The 23,938-nt window shown below is 29.7% G+C and overlaps 1 protein-coding gene across 1 annotated transcript; it reads right to left on the reverse strand.

Annotated features, from left to right (window-relative positions):
* Window positions 1–3,039: 3,039 nt before the first annotated feature.
* On the reverse strand, window positions 3,040–3,884 carry LOC134253591 (uncharacterized). Its single transcript, XM_062736142.1, has 2 exons — window positions 3,789–3,884; window positions 3,040–3,548 (listed from the first exon to the last, which is right to left on the reverse strand). The coding sequence occupies exons 1-2, from the start codon at window positions 3,790–3,792 to the stop codon at window positions 3,130–3,132; spliced, it is 423 nt and encodes a 140-aa protein (XP_062592126.1). The 5' UTR covers window positions 3,793–3,884; the 3' UTR covers window positions 3,040–3,129.
* Between the last annotated feature and the right edge of the window lie 20,054 nt (window positions 3,885–23,938).

Below are 23,938 nucleotides of genomic sequence, written 5' to 3' on the forward strand. Positions count from 1 at the left end.
ATATTTTGATTTTACACAAAAATACTTATTCCCTAAAGTTAATATTAAAACAATGCGTTGGTTTCTGATTGACAAAATCTTTCTTAAGTTTTTTTTTGTCTTCCTACAATCTGTTGGGATTCCCAGGGTTACTTATTACGCCCAATTATATGCAGTCATATTTTGCATTCACGAAGCTTTTCTAAAAAAAATTCTACATGAAAAACTGTTTTGCTTAACCCTCTATTCGATATCAAAATTAATCGATGACGCCTTTTCAATTAACAATGTTCATTTACATTCCTTTGCAGACTGGAAATATTTCTTTGAACTCGAAATAAAAGACATCATAGAGTCTAAAAGATCTGTTTTATATTTGGATATTTTATACTAGAACAAGACGTTAATGGCAAACTAATGCAAAAAAAAAAAAAAAAAAAAAAAAAAAAAAAAAAAAGAAAAAAAAAAAAATTAAAAACGCAATAACTTTCTTTATCAATTATATATATTTTTGTAGAAATATCGTCTTATTGCTTTGTTCTTTTGACAATTGGTTTGATGATACATGAATATCAACGGTCTCGTTTTAAGTCAAAATATTTTTTTAATTCTGTTGTCGATATTTCTAATGACTTTGTTCAGTCAAGTGACATACATTAGACTCTCGTATATTCAAATCACTTTTCCATACAAATTGTAAGGCCATTGTTTTCAAGCTGATTCGTCCAAGAAGTCTCTATTTGCCCTATTCTGACAAAGAGCATACGGGAGTTGCGGCAATCCCCTTTGCCCGATCATGACAAAGAGCACACGGCAGGTGTGACAGGTCGACAGGAGATGCTTGCTCCTTCATGGTACCCAATCCTAACTCTGATGTTTGCTCTGCTTCCAATTATAGTATTGTTCAATAGCCCTTAGAGCTTGATCAATGTTCGTTATCCTCATATTCTACATTGTTATTCAGGGTACATGTAATGCAGCTGACAAGATAAAGCCATGGTTAGTGATTTAAAACATACAAGTAGTTGTATCATGAACTTAATATTTTCTTTCATATGATTTTATTACTAACCAATTTACCATGCGATTTCTATCCCTTTGTCAAATTCATACTCTGACATGCATAAACAAACATTGAAACAAGTTATAAATGGAGAAAAATCAATAAAAAACGATAAAAGATAACATTTTTAATTTTTTAAGGCATGTTTCATACTTATCTAACTATTCTTGCAAGAGTGTATGAACATTATTTTTCTGTTCAAGACAGGGGCAACATTTTCTCTTGTCTTTAACTCTAGAATAATTTTCACACATGGTCTTGTTTTCATTATGTTGAACTTACGAGAACATTTTATATAATGCATCTATACACGCGCTGCAAAGTAATTAACAGAGGATAAAAATGACAAACCTCGTGAATGATATTTTTACAAAACTGTCACATTTTCATTTCACTTTTGACAAAAGGATAATTAAAGTACTTCTAATTCTAGAAGACATTTGTAGGACAAATGAATGCACTTTGATATTTAATTATTATGAATTCACTTAATTGTCATAGCAGATAGAAATATTTTCGTATTTATTTAAATTTTATTCATTTGTTTCAGCATGTACGCTTATTTCTTTTTCAATACATCTGGAAATTTCACACAGAAAGTGATACATTCTACAGCGGAAACAAATTTGACAATACCTGTTTTTAGAAAGTCTAATTTGACAATAAGCAACCCATTTTATCTAATAAAACATTTTTATACGGAAAAAAGTTACTTAAGTTTTAAAAATAAATATCTTTCCATTAAAGAAATATTTGTTTTTTTTTAAATGGGGTTATGATTACTTGAGGGTAACTTCTTTAAAATTAGAAAAATGATTACTTGAGGGTAGCTTTAAATAAAAAAAAATATTTTAAGACAAACTTTGTAGTGTATTCATGGACTTCAAATACCATTTATGTCTACACAAACGAAATGAAAATGAAGCCAATAAATAATTAGATAGAAAGTAAATTAATTATAATAGAATTTGGGAGCATCATTATTTTATTTATTTAACAAATACAACACAAGTGCCCCGAGCTTAGTTGAAATCTTATCAAAATCAAACATATATTTGGATCTAAAGTTCAGAAAAAGGACAAGATTCCAAAAAGAACCAACTACCCCCCCCCCCCCCCCAAAAAAAAACCCTCCCATCCTAGTGCATCTTCCTTTGTTCTGAGTAAAAATTAGTTTAACTTACAATATGGCTAACGCTGCTTATTTATTTTCAGCTAAAATAACACGAATCTTTAAAAATCCATCGTATACCTCTGAATCACTCATCGAAATTGAGTTTGCTTTAAAATAACGTAGGATGCAAAGAATTTAAACCTCTGTTGTTAACATGCTATCAAATTATGTACTTTCAATCATCTATTGCGATGTTAAATATCAAATACAAGTTATAAATAAATTTCATTATCAAAAAAGTACATAAAAATAAATTTCATTGAATGAAGCAGATCATCAACTTAAGCACTGAATCAACTTGGATCAAATCGTACCAGTCGCCGACCGGAAGCCAAGAAGAAAGTACGTAAAGTTGAACGACAAAAGTGACACGTGAACATGTGTCAAACAAGGGGAGGTGACTGGGAAACAAATGTGAAAAATGAGCACCACTTTGTAGTGGGGATCCCAGAGTGTCTTCTTTTATTTAGACAACTTGTCAAAGAACAAATGCATCAGGTGCTTCAGATTTGTCCCGGCCGTGTATGTTGTCAAATTACTAATTCCCCACTTACTTTCCTTGCCAGGAAATCAAAGTAAAGATAAAAAATGTAGATCGGCTGTTCACCTTTCATTTGTGCAAATCAAAATAAAAGATGTCAATACATTTTTCTTCTAAATAAACCGGGTTTAAAAAAGATAATCACAAATCTTGCGTATTTACAGAAGACAATGGCATTGCAATTCAGGGTATTTACCTTAAAGATACTACAATCAAAGTAAAGCATGACACACAAAATTAATGAATAATATTCAGTATTTATGGTAACCTTCCTAAATACATATAAATATGGTATGGCAAAATACAATAAGTTAGAATCGAACAAAAACAACAACATTATGTACATGACAAAATGATTCTAGTATTTACAATTCACATGCAACTTCCAGTTCCCAAATCGCCCATTGTGCTATGTTCCATTGATGTTCTTGGACCCTCGTCCTTCTCCAAGAACACATCGTATGGAGATTTAATCTGTCCAGATTGAGTTCCTGAAGCCGAAATTAAAGGTAGAGGTTTCTCGTCCAAAGTCTTTGTTTGTAGTGATGTATTTAAAGCTGATTTTTCTTCTGACTTTTGAATTTCTTCCTTATTTCTATTTGGAACATTTAACACATTGAAGGTCTGACTTGGTTTTTCATGTTTTTCGGTACTTAAGTTTCTCCGACGTCTCCAAAACAAGAATATTAAAACAACCAGTACGAAAATAAGTTCTAGTCCTAAAACAATGGCGATTCCAATGCCAATTCCAACACCGAGATTTGAGGAACAATCACAGGGCAGCTTTTCGACTACATCAATCAAAATAGAAAAAAAAGTTTTAAATTCTCTTTTTATAGCTCTAGGTTAAAATTAAGTGTGCCTCCTCAAAATGAATAAGCTATGAAAAGCTAACCTTGGCATTAATCGGCATAAAAATTTTGAACTGTGTGAAAAAATAATTAAAACTAACATAAATACAGGTCTGTACGTTACAATTACCTCGTGATATTCAACGTGTACAAAAACTGACATAAGAATTGATACATTACCCATTTTGAACTGTAACTTTACCAAGGAAGACTAAAACGCGGAAGTTAAATTCTAAAGTTTTACATCGTTGGATACATGGTATCATGTTTTGATACACAGCACACACCCTTTTAGCCCAAATACAAATAAAAACCGCCATGTATGTGTCCTTTGTAATATTTTTCTACATCAGTGACTTTACAAAAATAAATATCATCTCTGCTTCGTAGTTCATATTATATATACATGTAAGTGTAGATCGAAAAGGTTTTCCAAAATGAAAGTAGATATTTAGAGAAATGAAAACTTCAACTTTTGTAATGGTAGTTTTCAAACCCTCATTTGAAAAAGAAAAAAAAATGTAAATATACACAGCTGTATATTATTAAATTTTTTTTAAAAAGGAATTTTCAGTTTCGAACATTCCCATACCGTAAAGTAGGAGATACTTTAATATAAGAAAACCGAAGAGTGAAAAACACTTTCTCTCCAATCTTGAGAGATATATGGCACGTGCTTTCGACATTTTACGCTGGATATGACCATCTAAAGCAAGATCAAAGAGACTAAGAGTATTGTTCTCATCAACGAGACCCAATTACCAACACAAATAAAGGACTTAAAGCCTGCTGGGATCAATCTCAGTGAGAATGCTAACCGTTTAGGGCCGTCCTCTCCTCTGACATTAAAAGCTATTTTTTGAATACAAGGAATACTTTCAGATCATTAATTCGCTAGTTATGCTTTCATTCAAGATTCTTGTTTCAAAGAAAAGAATTTAGAAAAATATTTACAGGTGTGCATCATAGAATTATTTACGAGGTATGGGTGTATAGGTGAAATTGAAAATCATCACATAACAATCTTGATATCAATTTCATTGCACTCCTCAAAGATTTTCCTTTTCTTTGAAAAAAAAGATAGTTATTAAAATTAAGATAAATAAATGTTTAAGATAATTTTTTAAAAGATTGTTTCCATTACTTAAAGTTTTATATTCTATATACTAAGTTTGGTATTTTGTCATAATAATGTTAACTGTACTTAAAATGTTAATTTATAGGCAAAAAGTATTTGTAGGCTGACTTTGCTTGAAACAAATAAACATTTTGCCCAAGAGATCTTACTCAAACGTTTTATCAATCAATACTGCCTACAAAAAGTTGAACTTTTTAAAAATACTGCTGTACAGATTAGTCAATAAATGAATGAAAAACAGTATTTTGGAGTAAAAATTGAACATATCCAGTTACTATCCTAAGCGACACATAGTTAATGGTGAACTTGTTGTGAATGTTGCTTGTTCGACATTCAACAACTTAGACCATTGTGTCAAATTCAATAAATTTTTGAGGCACATTCTTACATCTATATATTGAAATGTACAAATTAAAATTGTATGAGCTCCAATGTTATTAAAATAAGATATTTTAGAGAAAGTGCGGATTTTACTTACATTTCAAATGCCATGTATACTTCTTTTTCTTTAAGGAGGAATGTTTAAATATTCTTTATTCACTTTGTCACATCCATATTACAATTCATTTAAACCGAAATTCTTTCCTTGTCTTTTTAGTGCACAGATAAGGAAGAAAATTACCTCAATTGTTTTTTTTAGGGGAAATTTATATTTTCTAATAAAAACTATATTATATATAATGAAGTATTGTCTTTTTGTGTGCATTTTCATAGAAGATCGTAATCACTTAAAACGGAAATCAATTCTATTTATAATAAACTTGAAATAAATCATTTTACTAAAATCTGATAAAAGTTTAAAAATTACTAAAAATATTTATGTTTTCATAACACCCGTTTGAATATTTGACATCTCCATTAGGTGGTGCTGTAATAAAATCTAAAATAAACTGTGTGTAATGAGACTCCTGAAACCAAGACTTGCGAGTGTATTAAATTAAATGTATTCGAAAATGTAATGTTCAAAAACAAATATTTTGACCACAATTTGAGGAAAAATTTTGGTATCATAGTACTGAGTATATATGAAAACAAAAAATATATTAATATAATATACTGTAAGTAGGTGATTATACATATGAATTATGAAATATGAATTAAAATCCCTTCGTCAATGAACCTGATATCAGCAAAGGTAAAGAATGGAGTATGAAAGAATTATGAAAACAATCAGATGATCCAATGTACAATATTCGCGCTCAAGATCATGTGGTAAGTCTAGACCCAATGACATTTTTGTTAAATATATACAGTATACACGAATGTTGATTTATTTCAAATTTGTAGATGGTTATGAACAAATTAAAAATTAGGAACAAGTATGAATTGATACATGGCTGTCTTAAAAAGAAGAAAGAAAAAAAAAACACCGCACACTTAAATCTATCCAAAAATAAAAATATACCCAATAAAAGAATTAATAAAATTTCTTTTAAAAATGTAAACACTCAAAAAAGTACACACCTGTTATCTTCAGGAAATAAATTTAACAGATTACTGTGGTTTTCAATGTAAGTTAATAAGATTCGGTCATGCAGGAGCATCTTTTTATGCAATGTTTTCAAGTACTTGTCAGAAATACTTAAAGAAGACGTATTACAAACTTATTAATAATTTGATGAGGACTGTATGAAGGGCAGATTAATGAAACTGATCACCAAAAGTGCATCACTGTCATCGTAAACTTCTGCCTGCGTATCAATGTTAAGTAACAATAATATCTTAAACATAAGATTTTTTATGTTTCCTTTTCTCAAAAAAGCATTTCCAATAGGAGAGTGATTGCTTTTTAGACCTATTTCACAGATTGCTAGCTTATTCCACAAACGGTTTCTGAATGTGACTGTTTATCCTTAAAAGAAGGCAATGTGTTTTCAGTTCCCTTATCGAATCTAACCACTGCTTCGCATCTTTTACTGATTTATAACGAGAAAAGGATATATTGATTTAATTTTATTTCGAGTTTCAACAACAAATTTTTGCTTTTTTGTTTCATGAGATGTTAATTTACATATATAATAGCAAACAAATATAGAAAAGCATCGATTTGTTGAACCATGTCTTAAAAATTTTAGCTCTGTGCAAAATTAATACAATTAGAAAAAAAGAGAGAAAACAGTTATTATTTTTCGAAATGAAAAGGTTTTAGAACTATGGTTAATACCGAAATTAACAAATTACACATTTAAACATTATACGCAGATTCATCATTCAAAGAACGGTATGTTCGTAAAAGCTACATTAATCAATCATTCTTTGATTTTTGTGTTCGTTTGAAATTTACAATAATTGTCATCCAAATATAACATTTAATGTTGAAAAGGAAATAAATGCAAAAAAAAATCACAATGAATAAATATCAGCTTCAGCTGTGATTACAGTTAATATGTAAATACAAAAGATTGCGTACGAGTCTGAATCTCTTTATATACTTTTTACAGAAACATTTAAATTATTTTAGAAGAATTTTCTCTAAACCGTTATTTTATTGGTTATATACAATTTAAAAGGACACGTATTTGCAGATTATCTCATTTATTATCCTCTTAAGCAATGAAAACTAATAAAAAATGGCATGTTAAATGTAAACTTCTCATCATTAGGATGATAATGATTATTTCATGAAAAAATGGATAAATTAATGACCAGGATTCTAAAATCTCAAGTGGGTTGACATATCTGCGTATTCTCTTTGCAAATTCCAACTGTTTCCCCTTATCTTAATTTCTTTTTTAATACTAAAACGATGTTATCGGTAAGTCATGAATTCTACATTTATTGATCATAAAACATATCTATCTGAGGAAAAAAAACATTTAAATTAAAAAAAATATATATATATATATAATATATACCTTATTTTTAAAGCTATCGATGCTTATGCAGTTTCAATTTTAAAAAATTAAACGTTACGTTTAAATGCATATAGTTCTATAAAATGTATGCAAACGACAAATGTTTAAAATGGTGTATTACGGAGGTTGGGGGCTCAACAAATTAACCAACAAATTTAACTCACTTTTTAGTTATATCTGAAGCTGACTACTATCATTTGGCAAAGAAAAAAAAAATCAATACATTTTAGTTTTAAAAGTTGATCATTTTTTGTTTATCTTCATACGGAGCTCATCTTCTAAAGGAGGTCAAAATAGACTGAAAATGGCCACAACCCCACAGCCCCTTTAATCAGTTTGATCATTTCAGGTATTTTGACCTACTACATGTAACTAAAATCACTTGCTATGCTTCTCATATTTATTCCTAATTAACTACTGGGTCAATTAAAAAGAAGTTAGGTATTGCCTAAAGTTTTAAGTATTAAGTTATCTCTTTTTTATATTCAATTTTGTTCTGTATAAACACAGAAGAGAGTAAACTGTATGTCATGTTCATGCTTTATAATTTTCCTGATCGTATTAACTTTGCGAAGTACAGTTTTGTCCTACAGAAAATTTAAAATGCATATCCCCCCTCCCCACAATGGACCTCTCAGTCGGTATATGGAGGGATCGCTCCTGATTGGAAGGTCATGAGTTTGAAGCTCGCCAGCAACTGACCTAACACGATAAAAATGTAGCAACTGTTCCTTTGTTCGCCACTTGGAAGTGAAAGTTGCGGGTCCCTCGGATGAGACCTTAAAAACCGAGGCCCTGTGTCCCGGCAGGCATTGGTGCGATAAAGATCCATCATTGCTCAATGGCCTTAAGGTTCGAGTAAAGGTAAAAATTTAAGCCCTTCGCCGGTATGTGTTGATGTTCTTGTACGAGTTAAAATTTCGAAAAGGGGACGTAAAACAATATACATGTACAATCAATAATCAATCAATCAATCAAAATCGGTTTCATTTTTGCATACGTTGCAGTTGGTTTTCAGGTATCGTTACTGCTTTATTGAATGAAAATGAATCTTCGACAATGAAATGTACAAATTTTGATACTTATCACTTTAAAGGATATCCTGCTTTTTGGTAAATTTTAATGAGTTTTGTAGGAGGATTATTTTTCTTCACAATCTCTTACGTTTTCATTCGTTTCAATAACAATTTCTTTAACCTTGATGAATAGAAACTTTTGAATTTGAAACCAAACGTTCTTTCGCGAGGCAACAGGTTAAAGCAAATTATAATGCCATAAAAACATTTATTATTTAAACAGGCATTTGATAATTGGCAAAAATGGCACCAACCTACGATATAGTTAGATCATTAGGTAGCACTTTACTTCTGTAAGAAACATAGTTTTAACATTAAGTATTATTTAGTATGACACTTTTATCTATCTAGGAATGCTCTAAATTTCTTAATGAGATAGCAATATTTTTATTTGTTGTTGGTACATTATTATCTTATGATAAATTTATCATAAGTGGGCGTCCTTGTACCAGCTAAAAGGAAAGTGCATCATTTGGTATTTTTTCATCAGTAGTATTGCATCACATACAATCTCGTAGGACAAGTATACATTAATGTTAAAGCCTCACTGGTAGTCCAAAGCAAAATAACATCTCTGTTGTTTCCAAAATTCATAACAGAAAACGTGTTAAGTGTTTAAAAAAACTTGTCATTTTATTTAAATGATGAAAAATGGAATCCATAAAACACAATTACAAAGGAATTTGACTGGGAGACATACCAGGATCTAGGAAAGGTTGACTAGAAATGCAGTTCAATAAATGATTTCTAAAGAGAAGTCTCCCAGGAAGATGTGATAATGCGGTAAAATACATCAATTTGAAACTTTTTTGAAAACAAAAGTGATGTATAAAAACCATGCAATCTAACATGCTCCGTCTTTGTCTGGCCAACTGGGAAATAATATAATTATTAGGTGTTGAAATGCAATGTTTTTATTGATCTCTTTATTTCTCCGAATATAAACACTCCTTAATAAATTGGAACAAACATTTGTGCTTAATTATCTGCTAACAAATGAAGGAGATACTCCTAACAAAAGGGCATTTTTGAAAAGGGAAAAAATGCACAGAGGTGCACTGAGAAACATATGTCGAATTCCAAAATATATTCTTTGAAAGGATGAAAAAGAGAGAAAGGGAAGATAACGAACAGGTATCCATAAAAAAAAAAATAATAAAAAATAAAAAAAAAAAATAAAAAAAAAAATAAATTACGCGTTCAAACAATACAATTCTTTAAAAAGCACATAATCACGAACCCGCAGAAATTCCAGATGATGGATCAGATGGTAAGTAGGAGAAAGCATCCCTTGTTGACCAGTTACACCCGCCTAATGTGACACCTATATGTGTCTTTCGTATTAATCAAGTAGACGAAACAATTGGTATGAAAAAAAAGTCAATTAACCACTCAATAATAGGTCATATTTGCTAATAGAGTCATTACAAGAAGGATATGGAGATAACAAACGGTATTCACTGTCAAAGACCATAAAACAATACAAAATAGGTGCAGAGCAAACACGGACCTCCGAACATCAGAGGTGGGATCAGGTGCCATGGAGGAGTGAGCATCCCCTGCTGACCGGTCACATCCGCCGTGTGCTCCTTGTCATGATCGGGAAATAACGGAAAAATCCGTTTTCAATTCTGTGTATAAATAATGGACTAACAATTAGTATGGAAAACGTCAGTCAGCATTTGTCTCAATGATAAATTGAATTTGCTGACATGGTCACCTACGTAAAATTTACAAAATTTTGACTTTAAACTAGATTATTGAAATCCCTGTGTTGCTATGCCTGTTTCAATTGAAAAATAGATCGTACTCAGGGCATGCTCTTAAACAGCGAAAAAGTTAACCGTATACAAGTGATAGAGAAATATTCAATTTACTATTTAAATAAGGGAAGTTGACAGCTCTGATTCGTTTGACATAAAGTTTTGCTATCAGAGCATAAGCTGGACCTGGCTATATATCTTTATTTGTAATGATTTTCATGAAGCTTACGAATCCAGTTTAGGTAGGGTTGATCGAACTTACCTTAGAATTTTGAATCTAACAGGTGGGAGAGGAAATTAAGAAAATGATTGTCTTGTTAATATACAAGATAATTATATAATAACTTGTTTTACATTTCTCTACATTTTCAGCAACAGCTGAGAAGTAAGTTATGGCATCTTATTTATCATAAATTAACAAATTTCTCTTCCTTTTTCAAATCCTAATTTATCTTCATATTATTCCTGCTTAAAACAGAAACATCTAAATGTCAAGCTTTATTCCGGAATCATTATATCCTTTCAAATATTTGTAATTAAGCTAATAAATTTCAACCTTCATTTGAATTATTACATATGTATATGAGATTAATTTCATCAACGGATTTTTTATAATCATTAATGTATCCAATAACAATTTGAGAATAGGCTGTTTTACATACGTCTACTTCTGTCACGTTTTTACTATATTTCTGTACTTTTGTTCTTAGTCTAGCATCAGTGGGATGAAGCTTTTATATCAAAATTTTAATATTTTACACTTGTACCTATTACTCCTTGAATTTCAAAAAAGTTGTTAAAAATAATTTCAATTATAATTTGTTTTACAACACATTGTCAATTCTAACAAACCTTGCATTTAAATATTATTTTATAACTTGTATATAGTTATAATTAGAATTTCGAAAAATTGTCCTGCTGACGAGTTTTCAGCTTTAGTCTTCAGTTCAAAAGTTTAAAATTTAAAAGTTTCATGCAGTTCAAAAGAAAGAAATACAAAATCTAAAGTGCAATGTAAACAAATATTCATGACATATCGTGTTCAATATATATTGTTCTCTAATATCAATACAACTACGAATAGTTTTACATGTGCTCTCATTTTTTTCTGAAAACACATGTAAAATCACTCGTAGTTGTAATGGTATTACAGAATGATTTGACATCTGTTCTCATTTTCTCAGGCCACTCAATATGAGTGACAAATTCTCGAGAGGGACGTTAAACAACAAACAAAAACAAATTTTTTTCTGGCGATAATTGTCGAACTACTAAACTACTAAAATACAGAATTGGTTATTGCTATTAATTCTAAACTAAATGGATTAATACAGATGTACTTATCTGAATTGCGAAACTTAATAGAATACAAATTTATGAATATCAATAGAATCACCCACCTTCATTGAAAAAAAAAGAAATCGAGTCACCCTTACTGCGTAATATAATAATGATCAAGATAATCGTTGATTGGATGAAAAAAATTAATGGAAGGATATATTCCTTTATCAATATTAATTGAATATACAATTTATTTTTAATAAGTAAAATTGCAATAACTTGAGCTATATTACAGAACTCACAAAACCCCCCAGCGTTTTAAGATCCTTTTCAAAAATAAACTTTATGAGGTTTAACTTCTTTATAGAATGATGGATACATGAATAGAGCTGTTTTATAATAATTCTTAAATGAAATTAACATTTCTAAATGTTAATTGAAATAAGTCATACAGGCAACATGGAAGAAAATCTAAGTTACCAACATGGTTATTCATTGATTTTAATTAATCTTTCATAAGAAAATAAAAGTTATCCCTGGCATATCACTTATGATTAATCAATTCTTAATAATGACAAGAAGGGTTGATGTCTATAGCTAACTCTCTGCTTTTTACGCAAAAATTTACAATGAAGTCACCAACACTAAAAAAATATGCTCCAATTTATTTATATCTATATTCCGTACTTTAAAAATCTTCATTTTGATGATAATTTTTAACAGAAGTTTAAAATACCTTTACAATCCCATGCATACGCAATTTACTGATGACCTCAATAGGTCAAATCCAATTTATATACATGTTAATATACATTTTAGTTTAATTGAAAATGTTCTATTTTCTCTGCAGATTATGCATATTTTATTTCAAACCCTTACAGAAGGGATAAAGAAAATTATCAATCATTTCATATGTAGTATGAGTATTTTCTGAGTGTATTCTCCTTTACACAAAAGATATTTCGAATTTATTTGTCAAATTACTACCTTTTTATGTTTTTGTGTTCCAAAGTTGAAAACTATTAAAATTGAAAACTATTTAATCCAGAAAGATTTATAAATGATACTATCCAGACCAGACATTTTACAGTGCGTCGATGAGTCTTGAAATATTAATGACTACTCAATAGCCATCTTAATTTATAAGAGATTTACTTCATTTTTAAAGATGAAACATGTGCATTTTTATAAATTGTAGATTAAAAAGATTCATTTTTATTTTTTATTTCGTTTTGTCAACCATAATCTTCCATTTATTTGAGATGAAAAATTTTAAGAATCACAAATTTTACAGAAAAAATACACAAAGTTATCATCTTAAATGTTCTTGATAATGTCATTTATGAATCTATTTGAATTCTCTTTAAAATTTTCAAAAAAGTTACCCAGCAATTTTAACAATTAAAGAAGACAAAAACATACCAAAGGTGTCAATATGACAAATAAATTCTTGTTTTTTAAAACATTAAAATTCGGGAAAAAATTAACTTAGTTTATGCTTTCTTTTAAAACCCTGAGACATGTTGGGTGTGCAAGGAAGTGAATTTCATGTCAATGTATTTGGCATGTAAGTATTCTAGTGCAAGATATCATTGGTGTGTTAAGCGTACTATTATAACGAATTTTGAGAAACAAATGCATTAAACACGGTCAATTATCATTTCATTAGAATCATGTTTTTTTGATATTTAATTATATACATACAATAAATATGAGGGGAAAAGCTTGGCTATTTGACGGTCATTTTCAATATCATTTTCAATAAATAAGCAGAAATGACTTGAAGTTAAACCAGAATTCCCCACAGAATACAAATATTTACTGACGTATATTGTTGATCTTGACCTGTGATTAATTGGAAAGGTCAAAAGTAAGATATAGAATGAAAATTATTGTTCTCTATCATTTGCATACTTTACATGTATATGAATACTCTTTAATCTTTCGATTTTTTAAATTCAAGAATGATCAATGTCATAAAAATAAGTACATTTTTGACATACCATGTTTGTTTTGTTTTCTTTCATATTGTGAAAATTCTCAAATGTGGACGTCAAGCTTTGAAATAAATCAGTTGGTTCCCCAAATTGACAATATATATCACGTAAGAAAACAAAATTCTATTATCTAATCAAAACTGATAAAAAACATTGTTATGACATATAAAGTTTACCTTTTTATTGTGAATCGTAATAACAATTACATAATGATCCCAAGAAAAGTACAGAGACGACCGAATTACTCGTCTATTTTTTTAAAAATATTTTTTCATATATGTCGACGACATTTTATTTATAATCAATGTTCATTTTCATTTGGACTCGAAGTCAAAGATACCTTAGAGTCTGAAGCATTTTTAAAAAAAATGGAAATAGTATCGAAAATGAACGATAATGATAACTTTTTAACATAACTTATTAATAAACGTGATTAATTCAACTTTTGTCGACTATCGACGTCTTCCCTTACTTGTATTGCTTAAATAACACTATCACCTGCATATGGACTTTTTGTCGCCTATTTGATTCTTTAAGAACATGTTAAAGGATGCTTTATGAACGAACAATTTTTAATTCGAAGCAAGCGATTTTGACAAGCAATTTAATGAAACAAGAATATTAATAGTCTCGTTTGAGTAAACATTTGCTAACTCTTTAGTCGCTACAATGTCAGTCAGTAAATAAAGTTTATAATTTAAGTGCAATTTCGACTGACATTTAATTTTCCACACATAGTGTTGGTCATTATTTAAATACTCAAAATCTACGAATTCTTCCTTTTACCCGATCTTGACAAATACCCCACGATGGGTGTGACTGGTCTACAAGGGGGTTGCTTACTCCTCCAGGACGCCTGATCCAACCTTTGGTGTTCTTAGAGGTTCGTGTTTGCTTTACTTTACTCCACTTGGTATAGTTTTAATTTGATTTTGAATCTGATTAATATTTGTTAACTACATATTTCTTCAAATATATATCACTGTTACTTCATTTTGTGAACAAATAGTACAAATTGGTTTCACCCTTTCTCTACACTGATTGAATCTTTGATAAATGAGTGTTTAATGCCGAGTCGGCAATATTTCCGACATATATGGGCGGAGGTTAGAAAAAACAACATGTCATAACAAATTCACTGTTCATAATGATGGAATTGTTATCCCTATCTCCACTTAAAATGTATGTCTTTGAAAAAACGTGAAATAAGTAGTACTTAAATATATATGGTTTCTGAATGCCACGCTATTTGATTACAATCTGCTGAATTAGAGAAAATATTTCATACATGTATGACAAAATATTCTAATAAACGTTTAAATTCTTATTAATTAAGAAGACAAATATAAAACATAATCTGTAATGAATTAGCTGAAAGTTTATTTTACGATTAAAAAACATATGGAGATAACGAACAGTATGCAAGATCAAAAGTCCATAAAGCAATACAAAATAGGAGCAGAGCAAACACGGACTTCCAAAACATGAGGTGGGATCAGGTGCCATAGAGGAGTGAGCATCACCTGTCGACCGGTCACACTCGTCGTGTACTCCTTGTCATGATCGGGAAATACCGGGAAAATCCTTCGACAATTCAGCGTATAAATAATCGACTAACAATTAGTATGAAACATGTCATTCAGCATTTGACTCGATGATAAAATGTATTAGCTGACAAGGTCATTGTATCGACTATAGAACTTAAGAAATGATGACTTTAAACAAAACTGATGAAATTCTTGTATCATCAGCTTGTTTGTCAATAATTTGCATCCTTTTAGAAATTGTTCATGCATAGAGCACGCTCTTGTGGTTCGAATCAACCGAGATATATAAACTCCTTATACAGGTGATGAAGGTATATTGCTGCATAAGTAGGGGATTATGACGACAGAAAAGTTAAAGTCATCACATTTATCATAGAGCTTGTTGTTAGATTACCATTAAGTCTCTTCAAATGAAATATCCAAATATGATGTGTCAGACTCTGTGGTATCTTTTATCTCAAGCTCACCAGGATATATCATATTGACATAAGAATTGAAACTACCAGGGATGTCAAAATAATTTACGAACTTTTGATTGACATTATGCGATAGTCGACTATTCAGAACATATATCTAAATGTTGAACATTTTTTGAAGGCCACAGCAAGTGTTTTCTTAGCGTATCTATAAATCAAAAACTCTTTTCGTTAATTTATGTAAAAAGTAACATCAAATGCCTATAGATACAGTGTATTACACACCGATATTTAGAGGAACACAAAGTAGCTGTTGAAATGAATTATATTTATACCATCAATTAATTCTCCAAAACGTATGAATTCTTGTAAATCACATTCATAAATCGGTCTGTACATTCTTTCATTCTAAAACCCAAAAACAACATAGATATTGTCAAAATAAATTCAGTAAACACACAATATCCAAACGTCAAGTGATATTCTTAAATACTGCTTTTTCAATTATTGATTCTATCAAAATGTGTACAATGTAAGATTGTTTTTTAACAAAATAATTTTGCAAAATTTCACGACTAGGGTGTGTTCCTATAGCATTTGTTTTTTTAGAGGTAATAAATAAATTTATAATTGGCAAAGCACTAATAACTTTCAAATGATATCAAAATTTACTACAAAAGCAAATGATTAATTGGAAATAATTATTGTGTATGTAATTACTGTAGAATTTAAGCTCTTATTGGTAAGCGAATACTATAAGCTGTTGATTATATCAATTTTGAGATGAGAATTTCTTTAAAAGTTCCTTTTTGGAATTTTTAAATATTCGAATGTCTTTTCATTATTCGATCGTCGGTTCATTCGACTGATAGTCGAATAGTGGACTATTCGTTGACATCCCTAGAAATTACCATTGTTAATTGACAATGCGTCGTCGATATATCTAAATGTGAGTTGAAGGCCACAGAGTGCTCACACATCAGATTTTGTACAAATTCTGCTTCATATGAATACAGAAATAGGTCTCTTTGTTGGTAAGGATTCAATTATTGAAGTTGTTTTCAAAAAGAACATAGATATTGTCAATCAGAAAATCATGCATCTTTTTGATGTCAGCTTCAGAGTACTTATGTGTACAATCAGAATGTTTTTTAAAATAATTTTGCAAATGACCAATGAAAGGTAAGTAAATTTACGAGTTCCATTTTCATTGAAAAAGCAGCTGTCAATGATATCAAAATTCCGGACTTTAATTTATCATGGGGCATGGTTGTGTATAAAGTTGAAAAAGTTTTTCAGCTGTTGATTTTGGTAAAATCTTGGGATTTCAAATTGTCCAAAACTTCCTTGGAATTTTTAAGTATCCACATCTGATTTACACCACTTCTTGAATATATTGTTCAACAGTACTCTTGAAGTTTCTCCTTCACTACTGTTAATATCTTAGTGAGGAGTAAAGAAAGAGGCTTGGTTAAACATTTACTGGAACCAGCTATGTATCTTTGTTTGTATGGATTCCTATGAAGTTTTGGAATATATATATATATATATATATATATATATATATATATATATATATATATATATATATATATATATATATATATATATATATATATATATATATATATATATATATATATATATATAGGTTTAATTCATTTTGGTTCTTTGGGATATAAAAATATTTAAAACTGACATATGAATTTGAAAAAATTCTTTCTCAGAAAGGGAACTATGAGTATAAGTTGGATTACCACTTGTAGAATTTAATCCAAGTTCTTCTGAAATACAAGTTATATAATGAGCCTAACAAAAGAAGACAATGTTGTAACCTGCATTGTCAGCAGGGACCAGTACCTAATGATCATTTAATCTATGTAATTCTTTTTTCACTATTGAAAAATACTGTTATGTTATATAAAATATATTTGTTATAAAATATCGAGATTTATGGAACAAAATGTTCCTCAAAACAAAAATGTAAATGTATTTTCTGATCAAAAAGGAATAACACTAAATTGCCCCAAGTTACACTTTCATGATTTGGCATACCTTAATCAAACTTAAAAATCATTTTTGTATCTTCAGTAAAATTTTAGAACTATAATAAATGAATAATTCAATTTATTGAACAATGGAATTTAAAAATCAAAAAACAAATGCCCTTTCAATCTGACTTGAAGGTCTCTTTGAATGTTATGCATGTTTAATGACTCAATATAGTTTGATGGAGAATATAGAAAAGTAATCCTTTTCGATTATCTTTTTAATAGGATAATGAAGAAAGATTGATTGTTTTTAAATTATAAGTGAAAAGAAATTGCTATAATTATACTTTACTTCTTTATGTACTACATGACTTGTATAAAAAGAAAAAATGCATGTTCTTTTCCACAAAAAAATTACCAAAATATATATAATTATTCATAACCATAGTCATAGGAAGAAAACACTTCATTTACATGCCTTCTCTAAAATATTTAGTCTAACAATTCGTCGTAGCAAAAAGACAAGGGAATTATGTAATTAAACATTTCGTTAATTTCATGTTAAAAAGTTTGTTTCAAAGGAAATAGTTATCGTAGGAACAGCATTTCTCAATTTCCAAAATAGTTTGTAAGTTCGTTGTTTAAAGTCCCTTTCGAAAATATTTCACTGTTGAAACTCTATCACTTGCCGGGGAAGGGATGCAAATTGAGACCTGTATTTTGTACTCAGGGCCATTTAGTAGTGAGGATCTTTTTCGTGCCAGCACATACTGCGTCACATTGCCTTGGTTTTATACGGCCTCATCCGACAGACTAGTCTCAACGTTTCACATAGGAAATCGAATCGAATCTTCGAGGTTAGGATCAACTGCTGACTCCGCGACTCTAGAATCAACGCTCTAACCATGGCGCCAAATTTTAAAAATTTACAAAAAAAAAAAAAAAAAAAAAAAAAAAAAAAAAAAAAAAAAAATTCGGGAAAAACTTAACAAAAAAAACTTTCCATAAAAACCTTTCCAGCCTATTTATACACAACTGCATGAATCAAAGTTTTACTCAAAATTGTTACATATATCATCTCTGCATATTTTCATCTTGCGTAAATTGCAAAGTACGCTTTTTCATCAGTGCTGTTCAATAAAAAGAAACTTCAAAACACACCTATAAGAAAAAAACGTGGCCAGTCCTACGTTCGACATCAAAATGTTATGTCAAACATCATGCGTTAAATGAAATAAAGGAAATATACATTTAAATATAGGCAATAATCTACATGGTCTTGTGACATCCTGTTCCATGAGGCTTCCAGCTCTTTAGAATGAAATTGAATAATTTTAAACGAATTCTATTTTGTGCAAATTTTAACTGTACCTTGAGCACTAATGCTACTGTTATATACACATTTAAATGAATTTAAGAATAAACATTTCTTTAAAAAAAAAATAAAAATAATATCATATCACATATCTCTGCTTTAAAGAGCTGAAGCAGTTTCGTGCAGGAGGTCAAAAATCATGATTATGTTGATTCTATTTTCATTAGTCTAAAATACTTTCTCTCCTAGAAAAAATTAAAAGATCTCTTGTAATGTTTTACAAAAATATATATGCAAAGGAAATAGGCATTTAAAATAAATACAATTTTGTAAGAATGAGAAATCTGCATATATTTATTAAGTAAAATGTACTTTATAAGAAAACACTCCCTCTTGATCCCCATTTCTTAAATCACTGAATTTTTAATTTTTCTTTGGACTTTTAAAATCTAGCCATAAACAGAGTCCGAATCCTTCATATATGTAAAAATTATGAAGCTGTCGTCTGATGGTCATAAAATGATGTCTATTGGCAGTGCTAATTAGACAAATTAATTAAAAATTTCCGGGACACCCATTGTTATTCATTACAAGCTTCACATCATGTGCCTCGATTTTTTGTGCACCTGATAAATGTTGATGAGAACCATATAGATTAACATTCGTAAATAATTCGCTATTGTCTATTTAAATAGTTTTCATCCAGTCTTTATGTAAATAACCTGTCTTTATTTTTTTATTCAGAGGATTTGAGCTGTTGAATAAAACACCATGTAACATTTTTTTCTAATCAAAAGTACACATTTTACCGCTGAAAATAAAATCTTATTAATATTTGATAATGCGATAATATGCTGATAATATACATATTAAGGATTGGTTTCTTTGTCCTTGAGAATGCCCGTGGATCATTCTTTTCTTACATTTTTTGTAATAATGTATCATTATTAATTTTAATTCATGCATATTTACGACACTTGGCATAATTTTCTGAACTAGGGAAAGCAAACTAAGAGAACATTAACATATTACATCAGGATCATAAGCGAGGAGAAAAAATCTGTGTAATTTAAATCCTTTACATGTTTATACATGATTATGAACCCTTTGAAAATAGGCTTGTCTAACATCTTTCCCATTGATTTTCCATTTCATTTCTTAGGAAATACAAGTTCAACAACTTCTAAAGTTACCGTTTTTTCCTCGAAGTTATTCTACTTACATAATTATATAATTATTTTCTCTTCATATTGTCAACATACAAGCAACTTGGCCAGAGTCTTTTGACAATCGAATGAAGACATAGTTTCGGAGAAAAACGGTACCTAAACGGAACACTTAATAGATTTATTTCCTCCTTTGCAAGACTAACTTTCTATATTCACTATTTAATTTAGCGCACTGATGATCAAAGGTGAGGTTTTATGCCCTTGTTACATCCATAGATTTGGCGTGTCGATAAGCTGCTAGAAATAAGATAGGTACATATTATATATATTTGATTTATTGCTGTAAACATGGAAGTTGACGATAGAAAAGTTGAAATCACGTAAATTATAATGTTTATTTTAACTTGCCATCAATGTTTTTTTCTAACATCAATAAATAAATGTCAGACTCAGTTCAATCTATTTGTTTTAGTTTAGTGGAATGAATTACATATGTATGTAAATGGATGAAAAAGAATGCGAAAATTGACAAACGCCGTCGCCACTTTCTACTAATCGAACTGAACACCACAGCAAGCGACTATTAAAGGATCTTTCTTAAAACCCCAAGAACAAATCGGCTTATAACGGGACACAAACAATTTCCATAGGAATTTAAACAGAAGATAGGATGCCAAAGGACCAGATAGATTTTGTCTACGGAACACTGAAACTAACATCGCCACTTTTCTGAGTGTTTGAATTGAATCAAAGTATACTTCGGCTTATAACTAATCATATGAGGAGAATACTTTCGAGTTCCAATTTACTGAACACCTATAAATCGTTATCCACAATTTCTTTAATTTATTCAAGAAATGGATTAGAAAATGTTGGAGAGCCTTGTGCTGTTATTGAATTTAAAAGAAAAAAAATAATCAACACAATGTCGGCAGCTATTGAGAACGATAGAAAAGTTGAAATGCCTTTTTTATAACATATATTTTAACTTGAACCATCAATGTTTATGAAAGATCAATAAAAGATGTGAGTCTGTGCAATCTTTTTTTTTTAGGTGCCGTCCATAAAAAGGGTAATGAATACGGTATCAAATAATGAAACATGCACCTAACCTTAATTTGATTGAAACTGCTAGAGAGCAGAGAAATTCTATGAGTATTATATTTTTAGACGGTCTTGGTGTGAAAGACTATATATATATTAAATCAGAAATCATTTTAAAAAAAAATGATCATTCTAAGGGTATACTCATGAGTATCAAATAATTTGGGGTACATAAACATAATAATAATATAGCGGGATACGAGTATTACCACATAAAGACGAAAATTGTAGTCATCTCGTTTCTCATACAGTTTTCTTCTTATTTAGACCTTAAATTTATCATCTTCAGTCGGTAAAACACCGAAATATAAAACAGATATAGCACACGCTGTTTTTTCTATTCACAGGAATGTTTTGAGTCGAATGTTAAAACAAAACTAGGTGTTCGATATATTTCAATGTAGAATAAAAATCCAGTTTTTTTCTTTTAATGCGGAAGCTTCTAAATAATGAGTCAAATTTGATTCAGAGGGATACAAAAACAGGTCGGCTAATAGAGGAGCACAGTAAGTGCTCATAAGTGCCCAAATGTGTTCACCACAGTGTAGAAAGGTATGGTGTCAAAAATATAAAAAGAGGAACTATACCATCACTTCTCCGTCAGGACAAAAATTTGTAGCTCTCCACCAGTTTGTGCTGGCGTCTCCATATGAGTGAAAAACACTCGAGGAGGACGTTAAACAACATACGATCAATCAATCTCCGTCATTTACAAGCATACAAATATTACACCACGGAAGATATAGATTTACATTGGCAAAAGCCGCCTATTTTTTTTAGACAGCCTTCATACAAAATAGCCTTAGCATTGTACACGATCAGGTCGCTCTACAAGTTAAGGCTTGGGGTGTTGATTTTTCTGAAGTTCAAATAAGATCTTTTTAAAAGTAAAATACATAAATTCAGTTGAACCAAATATAAATTGTAGCACACGATTGGCAAGAATGCATCGGAATTATTCTTAATTAATACACCTTCATCAATGAAAATATATGCATTTTTTAAACATATGTAATAAGATAATAACTAACTTTGATATGCACCTGTATTTAATTTGTTTTAAATTTATAGACGGCAGAAAAAATTGTGATTTTTTTAAAAGACGTACTTGATGTCACCGAGTATGATTTGTTTGAAGAAAATAATCGTGAATTCTGACTTCCTTTCCAAAAATATATACATATATAAATGTTTCATTCTCCTATTTTATTGTCATATATATGATTTTATAAAATTTCATACAAACTTTCAATGAATTTGAAGGAAATAAAGAATATCTAAATATGTTTTTCAATGATTTTAAATTCAGAATACACATTGACAAACTAGCTCAATCATTATTCTAGCATTATGATTAATCAAGTACATAGTTCAACTGTCAAAAACAATTAGATTTTCTTCATTTAAGTAACTGTCCATTACCGTTGATAAAGGTACCTTTTGCGTATACAAATGAAAAGGCAAAAAAAAAAAGGTTCAGCAGACCAGATAAATTTGTCGTGAAGAAGAAAAATGTACAGCGTTTATAATTAGACACAAACCGCCACATCTGTCAAATCACATTAAGTCTACTTAAACACGAAGTTTGAACCTTGCTATCAGATGGGAATATATTCACAGAAGAGCACGTGCGCGGGTCATATGAACCGTTGTGCAAATAGGAAATGCTCTAATTTTAATCCATATATTAGAATCTATACATTCTTTGTTGTTACTGGCTTATAAATAAGAAATATTAAGCCTTGCTTTCATTCGATTTCCGAACACATAAATATTTTACAGTAATCTACTTAAACAGGGAACATGAAAGTTATTTTAGCATGTTGATATCGGAATGTTTACGTAGTTTTTGAACTAATATGTGACGTCATAGTTGGTTTTCCATTCTCAAGAAATGTAAACATGAATGGTTTATATCATCTTTATCGTCTTGTTTAACGATATCCCCCATCCATATGCAGTGTGAATAATTTTTTTAAAAAATTTTAATCGCTCTTCATAGTATTAATCAGTATTATTATTATTTGGATAAAAGCTATGTTCACTTAAAACTTATAGTTTTTACTAAATATTCCTATAAAAGACACAGTTACGGGCCTGTTTAAATAAGAAAAGCCCACAATGACACCAAAGAGAGGTTTATAATTTGTAAATCAGTATTTTATAATAATAAAAGAAATCTCACTAGAGTATATATGATAGAGATACACACGATATGCGATATATAATAAATTAGCAAAATAAAATATCGAAAGATTTGAATGACATTGTTTAAGCTTCCCTTTAAATCAAATATTGATCTAACTGGTTGTCTTGAATCTATTTTTTATCCTATTCATATTTCTATAAAATGACAACATGCTAAAATATAAGAAACTAGATATGTAACATAAAAATCATTTTGTTCCTACATTTGTAAAACTACAAATAAACAAAGAGACCGGTCGGCAGGGGATGTTCACTCCTCCAAGACACATGATCACACCTCTGATGCTTTATAGATTCGTTTCTGTTCTGCTCCTAAATTTGTATTGTTTAATGGACTTTTGTGCTTGAAAACTGTTCGTTAGCTCTATATATTTCATATAAATATGTATTTTTTGAATCCGGTTTTAAAGCTGCAAATGATAGAAAAAAAATCTTGAAAAAGCTTATAAAATATTAATTGACTATAATAA

Source organism: Saccostrea cucullata, unplaced genomic scaffold, assembly GCF_032062105.1.
Source record: "Saccostrea cucullata isolate Sc308-1 unplaced genomic scaffold, CSIRO_AGI_Scuc_v1 ctg110, whole genome shotgun sequence".
NCBI lineage: Eukaryota > Metazoa > Mollusca > Bivalvia > Ostreida > Ostreidae > Saccostrea > Saccostrea cuccullata.